Genomic DNA, 9,315 nt, shown 5'->3' with positions numbered 1-9,315 from the left:
AGATTTGCCTTTAAAGACCAAAAAAATTTTCCTCCGCTTTGGGCAATATTTTATTCCTCAGGGGCCTCCCATTATCAATGGTGTGCTCAGTCAACATACATACAATGTAATACTGCAATTGATCTCGCAAATTTTGTGAATTTTTATGGATTATTTATAATCTGAAATGTCTGGTTGAATCATTATTAAATATTAAAGCATTGCTACGATACTTGATAGATGCTTTGCTGTATACTCCAAAATGATAAAATCAATGATTTTTCTCTTGCAGTATAATGTCAAAGTATCAGCAATAAGCAACAATTTATGTTAACTGCAATTGGATTATCAAAATTACCGGGTATTAATGCTTTAAATTTTTATTATGTTATTTTCCACCTTGACAAGGTTACTCTCATTTATTCAGAACTTGTAGAACCAATCTACTGCAGTCACTGAATGATCTAAAGACCTCTGTGACCGTCGCACAAACACCTCTGTGCACACAAGCATTGTGCCTCCATTCTGATTTAATACAAGCATTACAAAAAAAAAGGAACAAATGGAAAGTACCATTTAATAAAAATTTATTTAACCAGATCTCTTTAAAGTAACCGGTAACACCACTGTAGCACATAGTACAAGTATAACATTTTAGATCTTCAGATATGAAGCTTTGTGTGCATATTTCATTAATAATACACAAGAGCTGTAAATGAATGAAATCAAATTTCATATGACAAAAGTATGATTTAATTATCATGCAATAATATACGTAAAAAAAAAATTAATAATTCTGACTGCAAATGTTTGATTTTCTGCATGAACTGCGATACTAAAAGAGACTGGTTTGTTTCCTACGTACATGTAGATAACCATTGAAAGAGAAGGTCACATGACTACACAGGGCTACACAGGTACCGTAAATAATGCCTCTGAAAGATTTTGCAGGATTTCTCTCCAATTAACAGATAATCAACTGGAATGAAAATGATGTACACTGAGATATGCAAATTTTGTCTGAACTGGATGAATAGTTGTTGCTGGTAAGAGGTCATGCATATATTGCACATGATTAGCAAAAAAAAAAAATTCAAGAGATCCATCAGAACAAAATAAGATGTACTCGATTGACAAAATGTTTTTTTGAAATAAAAAAAAAAAAGGTTACGTTGTGACATGATTCTGGATACATGAATATTTCTGTATCTTTCAGGGCATAGGTTTTATCAATTAATTACATACATAAAACTATTCATCAAAATCAATTTAATAAATATCCACCTTGTATGGATGATGAAAAGCACTTCTACAATAAAGACAAAATACTATAGGGAATGGGATTTGCTACAAATATTGGTTAAAGAATTAAAGGATTAAAATAGAAGAACACAAAAACAAATGAACTATCAAATCTTAATTACACAAACGTCAATTTCACAATGCACTACCCATCCTCCTGGATTTGTATGTAAAGCATCCATTACATGCAGCTTTCAAATCTATTCAAGAATACTCATACAAGTAAGGCACTTTCTTTCTTTCTTGAATATGAAAAAAATTAATCCACAATTCAATGAATACAGTATAAAGTGAAAAAAAGAGAGAAAAATGGCAATGTTGTACATTTCTTTCAACATGCACGATCATCATATTTTGTTTCCATAATCACAATACAAACTATTCCAGTGGAATGCTCAAGCAAATTAAAGCAAGAGACAATGGATCCCATCAGATTGCATATTACACATATATCAATCACTATTAAAATAGATTTACATAATTTAATCTAACTACACCTGGTATCTAATTAATATCAAGATAAATTAATTCCTCCTTCTTTGAATTGTATTGTATTCAGGATCAACACTGTAACAATCTCCATTGTACATTTACACGTATATAAAATAAAATTATTCAGCAAATACCTGAAGTCCATATTTAAATTATAATAAACTCAATGCAAGGAAATAAACATGATCCCTCTAATAGCAAAAATAATGATGGAAAAATCGACAGAAAAGAAATTTCTACCAATTTCATAATTTTATCGCATAACAAGATCATTAATAATGCTGAAGTACTATATAACGGATTGCTCAAACAACTAACACTGTGTGGCATATGTTAACTCTGTATATTATCATACCCTGTTTCACTAACTACCACAACTGTACATTGCATGGACTCGAAATGCATCTTTGATTACGTATACATGTCAGATGGAATATTTGCTGCCATTTTTCTCATGAAACTTGCATTTAATTATACACCTTCAAATGCAACAAATAAAAAAAAAAAACAACCATCAATATAATAATTGGGTATACTGGCTAAAACTTGAGATGCTCTCAATTTTAGCATGACGTTACAAAATTGCCCAAAGACAAAAAGTGACAAAAAAGCAATTGTTCTTTAAATCTAATGTACCATAAATGGGGGGGGGGGGGGGGGTTCAACTCTAGCAGCCATTGTCTCCAAGAAGATCTCTGTAAGTAAATGGCAGTGGCTTGTCTAGCATTCTTGTCTTTATGTAAATATAGATTCATAATACAACAAACTTGAATAAAGTACTCCTGAAGATAATTAATGATAAATATCAATAAACATTTAAAGATTCAACAATATGACAGATCAAGTACCCATGATTTTAGACTGAGCTTGGCAGCTGATTTGGAGATGACCACGGTTTGTTCACAAACACACATAAACCTGATGGAAAAATTGGTTTCTTTGGCAAGAAAAAAATGATAATTTAAAAACTGGCATTATACAATAGCACAAGATGTTGTACCAGCAGTTTGAATAAAATAAAGCACTAGACTAGAATACTTATCACATCTCTTGTTCATTAAAAAAAATCATAGTTACAAATCTGGATTAAACATGCTGACATTCACTGCATCATCTCTACCATTATACAATTCAGAACCTCGTGCTCATCACAATAATCATCTTCCTCATCATCAAAGCACAATACATCCACTCTAATACACCTTCTGAGAATTGAATTTGGAGTGGGTGCGGTTTAACCACTGAGTACCCTTGCCCCCATTATAACTACCTGGCTTTGCTGAGGTATTTTGGTCTGGCTGGTACCTGCCCTTAGCCTGAGATGGTTTGCTCGCTTTGTTGTTGTCAGTACTGGAGCTGGGTTTGGAGTTGAAGTCGCTGCCGGATTTGGCACCATCAGCCTTTGTGGCATCACTGCCTTGCTTTGATTTGTCATTCATGGTTTTTGAAGCATCAGCTGGTTTGGTACTGTGGGAGACAGACGAGGTTTTTGCAGCAGTAGATTTTGTGTCTTTGAATGATGTTGATGATGATGAAATGGCAGTGTCCAAGGACTTGGGTTTAGACTGGCCTTCTTTCTCTCCATCCTTTACAATGCTGTTGACTTGGTCCATAAACTGCTGCCTGACCTCATTAACATGATCAGGAGACACCCTGATTCCATTCACCTGCTCTTCACACTGTCAAAAACACAACAGCATTTTCTATTTTCTCTTCTCCTTGATCAGTATCATAGATTTTAAATGATTTCTGAATAAACAGCGATAATTATCAAAATTGAATGGTAGGATTTTTACAATGATTTCTTAAAAGCATTGATGGTCATATTCTATATTGTGCACACCATTGCAATGGTAAATATCAATGTTTTGGGTGGGTTTTTTTGTAACAAATGCTTTATCTATTCTGCTTCACATCTTTGAATCGTCAACATGCATTCACTTATTGAAAATGAATCTAATATGATACATGATCAAGTTATTTTACATGTGTTTCTAATAGATACATGTATTGTTACCATTGCTTGTTTCCTGTTGTTGTTGTTCTTGTTCTGAGGACGGAATCGGTTGTGGGTGTTCTGGAACTGCTGGTTGTTATAGAAGTTGTTTTGAAACTTGGCATAGTAGTTGCTGTTGTGAACACCCTTAGAAAATTTGGTGTGTGAACTGTTGATGTTGCTGCGAGTTGTCACAATGTTCACCTGAGTTTTAAAAAGACATATTACATGAATACTATGCATTGTTTGCGATAAATTCTATGCTACAAGTTGTTCGTTATAAATGCAACAATTGAGTCATTGACAGGCTGAAAGTTTCCTCAATTTATACTTATTTCAACATCACAATAGAATAAAAGGCATCAATCTTTAGCAGCAGGCTAAAAACTTGCAGGCAGGAAGCGTAAAAATGTGTGTGTTGGGGACAACTGATTTCGTTGGAATGAAAGTACAAATATTCATAAACTAGCTTGAACAATACTCCACTGCATTAATGTAGTTTTAGGAGATTGCAATGCTACTGCAGCTACCAGGTAATACCCTGTTTTGGTGTGAATCAAGAAGTTGAATTCTTACATTGCAAATCCCTCCCTTCCCATTTTTTTTTTTTTTTGAAAATAATTATTTATCATAAAACAAAGAAGATTTCCAAAAAATTTATACAATGATTATCAACTATTTGATTATTTCTGGTGATCATTTACAAAAACTACAGCTTCCTAGCAGTTAACTTCAATTGCAATCCTTTTTACCTGCTGGTTATGCCTCTCCATCTCCTGTCTTAATAATTCCTCAATGTTTACGGTGTGAGCCCTTGTTTCTAAGTTGCCATCTTTGGAAGTAACCAATGTACAAAATGAGCCCCTGCTTTCTCCAAACCTAAATAAAAATGTTTACACAGTGGTTATACCTGTCGGATTTCTAAAGATCTATCAATCTTTTCAATTTTTTTTAATAAAATTTTATTTAAAATGAACATAACATTTCTAAAATTCCCACAAAATTGATTGGAAAAATTGAAGACTTTAGTAGTTTACTGTACAAAAGGTCCATAACATTAGACATACTGAAAATGATGCAACTGTGAAAAATGTTACAAAATTTCAGCTATAGATAATATATTTTATGATCAATATGATCTCTCTATAAATGCATCTTCTACTGTGACTTTGAAGTTGTTCAACAATTCAGTACACAAAGTACAGCAAGACCAAGATATAAACTTACTTCTATAATTACATACAAATTGACGGCACTTATCAATTTCGTCATTATCATCATCATTAAAATCTTCCATAATCTTCAGGCATATATCATCAAAATAATTCGTTCAAATTTAGCATCTCAATCTTCGCCGAATTATAATTTATATACCTGCAGCAAACATCTTTAGGATCAACCCAGAGAGTCAATTCGGATGGAAGTCTGAGGTCATGATACTGAAGTCCTGAGTTTCGAGCTGCTTTCTCTAGTACGGGATCAATGGGTTCTGATGAATTAATTCTGATACACCTATATCCTTGTCCTTTAGTTGGATGGTCTTGATACCAATGATTCTGAAACTTTTCGTTCAAAATGGCGGACAAAGAATTGGAAAATTCTACGACCTTCTCACTCGAAACGCTACCGCTTTGCCGTATCAAACGGGTAATAAACAAAACTGCTGCACCAATTTCTTCCCTCATGTTTACTGTTTCTCAGGTGGTCCACTTTCACTGAATTCATGGGCAGATTTCTGTCGAAATTGCCCTTGTTTTTCTCGTTCTTGTTCAATCGTGTCGTCAAGTTGAGTCACGGCCTCGTTTTCAGTCAAAATATTTGTCTAAGAATAGCCAATGAAATTGAATGCGGATTTTTCCCGTACTTTTGTCAGTATCTCGATCTGACAAAAATAAATAAATAAAATAGGAAATATTTATAAAGATCACATTTAGAAATACATGAAGTTATTAAGAGAAAAAGGTGTCATTTCAATGCTTAACCATGTTTTATTTATATCTGAGACTATTCCTTTACAGTTACTATGAAATATGAAAAGAGGTGCACAGTAAAAATAAGAATAAAGGTTACGTTGATTAAATTGATGATTATGAGAAATATATGATACATGTACTTTACACTGTCGATTTAACATCTTATATAGCTGTTGTCAGAACTGCAGTTAGCAACAGCTATACTGGCTAGAATGTAAAAAAAAAATCGAGAGTGTTCAATACAACGTATCAATCAACTTTTTTTTTTAATTATCAAAACCTTAAATTTGCTTCCAACGCCACTGGATCTCTAATCATCTCGAATTTTATTCAGTGTTTAAATAATAAACTTTTGTTACATATTAATAAGCTGCACCACTGCATGTGAAAATTTATTCAGTGCATGAAAATACTATGAATTAAGTAATATTTTGCATACTACAAGCCAGAACTTTTGCTCTAGAGAGAAAATATTTGCCATACTGCTTGTAAACCACTAACCCTTTCGTATCAGTTCTAAGTGTATACGTCATAACTTTAATGTGTTTTATGTAATTATGTCATGAAATGAGGGGAAAATATCTCTGGCTCTAAAACAATCTAATTAAAATTAGATGTTTGATCCGCTCGCTTACTCGCTACGTTTGTGTAGCGAGTAAGCGAGCGGATCAAACATCTAATTTTAATTAGATTGGCTCTAAAATATATTTAATTTTATTGTAGTAACACCAAGCACAGACTTTTTGGTCACCTGATGTAATTTAATCATACGTGTCTACGAAGCAGTTTTTAAATCGGTCTTCTATACTTAAAAAAAACATGTTTACATCAAATCATAAGCATTAAGATTTGATTTTTTTTTTTTTTTAGTTTATATACATTTTAGAATTTTTATTTCAATTCAATTCAATTCAGTTTATTTCGCTCACACCATGGAATGGTACATGAGGTCAATCATTATATACAGTTCAAAAGTCAGAGGTACATTGTATAAATGAATAGATAAGTAGTAAATAAATAGTAAATAAGCATAAATATACAATATATACAATGAAGATAGGAAAAAGTATAATAATGGAGGACAGACTATTATATCAAACTGTATATTTTGATAATAAAATAACATAATTTTTTCAGGTTTGTAGCATTTGAACAAGAAATAAGTTCACAAAACTTAATAGTATTTGGCGCTGACCAGTATTTTTCATCAAGATATTTACGTCTAAATGTCAATAGTTCTTTACATTCCAGAATATAATGAAATTCGTCAGCAATTTGACCAGAACTACACAGTTTACACACTCTTTGGTTTAAAGGTGTATTGTACCATCTCCCAGTCTCCACTGGGATATGGTGATTTGAAGTTCTAAATTTCATAAAAACCTTTCTGAGCAATATATTAATGTAATTTTCATAATTAAAATTTTTCTTAAAAATCTTGTAAATTTGCCCTTTTGACGAGTCATTAATGTCACTAGACCATTTTTGGATATATTGGTCTTGTAACCTTTGTTTTACAATTGTAGAAATCCACTTTACATTTACAATATTTTGTTCATACCAAATATTTGAAAAACCACACATATCTAAAATATTTTTAACACCTACAATCCAAGAGTTTGACATATTTCCCCTTTGATATTGCAAGACCAAAAACTTATATAAAACAGATACAATTTTGTTTTCGGAGTTTGTAAATAACTTTGACCAGTAGGAAATCATTCTGGTATATACATTGATACATAAAGGGAAACGACCTGTTTCAACAGCTATAGCTATTAATGTATTAATGTAATGCTCTTTCATGTATTAGACAAAAATACTTGGAACCTAGATTTTGTGTAAGACCAAACACTTTTAAATTTTGTGAATTATTGTCTACTTTAAAACTTAAAAAACTCAAAAAACTATGTTTATTTATAAATGAAATTTTTGAATCAGTCTGTCCTCCTTGAACATTTGTACTTTTTTCTCATATTTTTTTTTCTCTCTAATTTGTACTGTACATGTACCTCTGACTTTATACATACATTTGTAAATATTTATATATATATATGTGTACCTCATGTACCGTCATGTTGACGGTTTGAGTGAAAATAAATTGAATTGAATTGAAAATTTTACATGCAAGTTTAATTTATTCCATCCTCACCGTCGCCAAGGATATATAAAGTTGCCCCCCCCCCCCCCATTATTACATCTAATGAGTCAGAGATAAAATTAATTTAATATCACATCGTTTTTCAAATTGGAGGGGGAGGGGCAGACCTACCCAACATACTAAGGATTAAGCAATGTTAACTGTAGATTACTTGATTATATATACAAACTGTAATTTATGGACATTGAGGCGCCGAATAACCATGCAAAAATTTCATAAAAGCCGCTTTACATTTTAGAATCACAATTTGATAATACATCGTACATTGGCGCTTTTTTGTGACACTATCTTATCATGAGTCTAATCTATAGTTTTAAGATCAAATCTACTGTTAACTATAGTTTTGTGCTATGTCTTATGTTCTCTGTGTAGGATACTAGCTACATAAATGGTTTTTTTCTGTTGCTAGCTTGTACGTAAATATGTTATAACTGAGTTTTATGATCACGTTTCTCTACACACATTTCACAAAAATTCTAATAGAATTGCTTTGTTCGGATGATCTTTTTAACAACTGACCTGAATTTCTCATAGATGTGTATGATTTTTTTAAACATTCATTTATTTTACCTCTCTCAAAATTACCTTTAGGATTTCCAATCACAATGATTAATCATAGACATTTTTATACAAAATAATTAAAGTTCATATGATCTTCTAAATCCGTCTGTACTGTTTAACAAAACACACTTTTCTGAATGACACCACAATCGTACAAAACACAGAAAATACAGTGGCTAGACCCAGAGGTCGGTGGAGGAGGTTTTGGGGACTCTCGGGGAAAGTTTTATTTTATAGTATGATTATCACCCGAAGTTTATCCGGGTGTGTGAGTGTGTTTATGTGTGTGGGGGGGGGGGGGGGGTCTGGGGGCCCCCATCGGAAAATTGTTCAACGTAATTGTACAAAATGGTACAATTTTGTTCATTATTATTCAAACAATAAAATGCTTTCTTTAGTGCATGATTCATTTGGGATATGAAGGTAGCGACATTGCAGAAAAAAATACATAACCCGTGTTAGCGTGTTTTTTTTTTCCTGCAATGATAGCTACCTTCATAACCCGCATGAATCACCAAGGAAAGCATTTTATTGTTTATATTAACATCTTTTTTTTTAAACTAATTAATAAATTGATGAAGAAAAGTAAGTAAAATTCACTAAATTACTGTTTATGTAGATAAGTTTGTTGGCTAAAAGAAACAGTCATATTGTCTTTTGTGAGACTTTGAGTCTGATATCATTATGATTATTTCGTGCAGTCCGTGATTTTTCTTAGGTCGCTCTAGGTTTTGACCAATCGATAAACACCTAGCTGGCGTCTCAATTTCTATCCTGCCAGTCTCCCTTCAGTTTCAGCCGCTGTAGATTTCGGCCTGTAGATTTCAGTCTGACTGTTTCTTATAAACAAA

The 9,315-nt window shown here is 32.4% G+C and overlaps 1 protein-coding gene across 1 annotated transcript; it reads right to left on the bottom strand.

Moving 5' to 3' along the window:
• Window positions 1-549: 549 nt before the first annotated feature.
• On the bottom strand, window positions 550-5,572 carry LOC128192745 (maternal B9.10 protein-like). Its single transcript, XM_052865693.1, has 4 exons — window positions 5,144-5,572; window positions 4,522-4,648; window positions 3,791-3,973; window positions 550-3,452 (listed from the first exon to the last, which is right to left on the bottom strand). Exons 1-4 carry the CDS (start codon window positions 5,452-5,454, stop codon window positions 2,967-2,969), a joined length of 1,107 nt encoding a protein of 368 aa, XP_052721653.1. The 5' UTR covers window positions 5,455-5,572; the 3' UTR covers window positions 550-2,966.
• Window positions 5,573-9,315: the final 3,743 nt, after the last annotated feature.

Source organism: Crassostrea angulata, chromosome 7, assembly GCF_025612915.1.
Source record: "Crassostrea angulata isolate pt1a10 chromosome 7, ASM2561291v2, whole genome shotgun sequence".
Lineage (NCBI taxonomy): Eukaryota > Metazoa > Mollusca > Bivalvia > Ostreida > Ostreidae > Magallana > Magallana angulata.
This window is presented reverse-complemented; position numbering and strand designations above follow the sequence as displayed.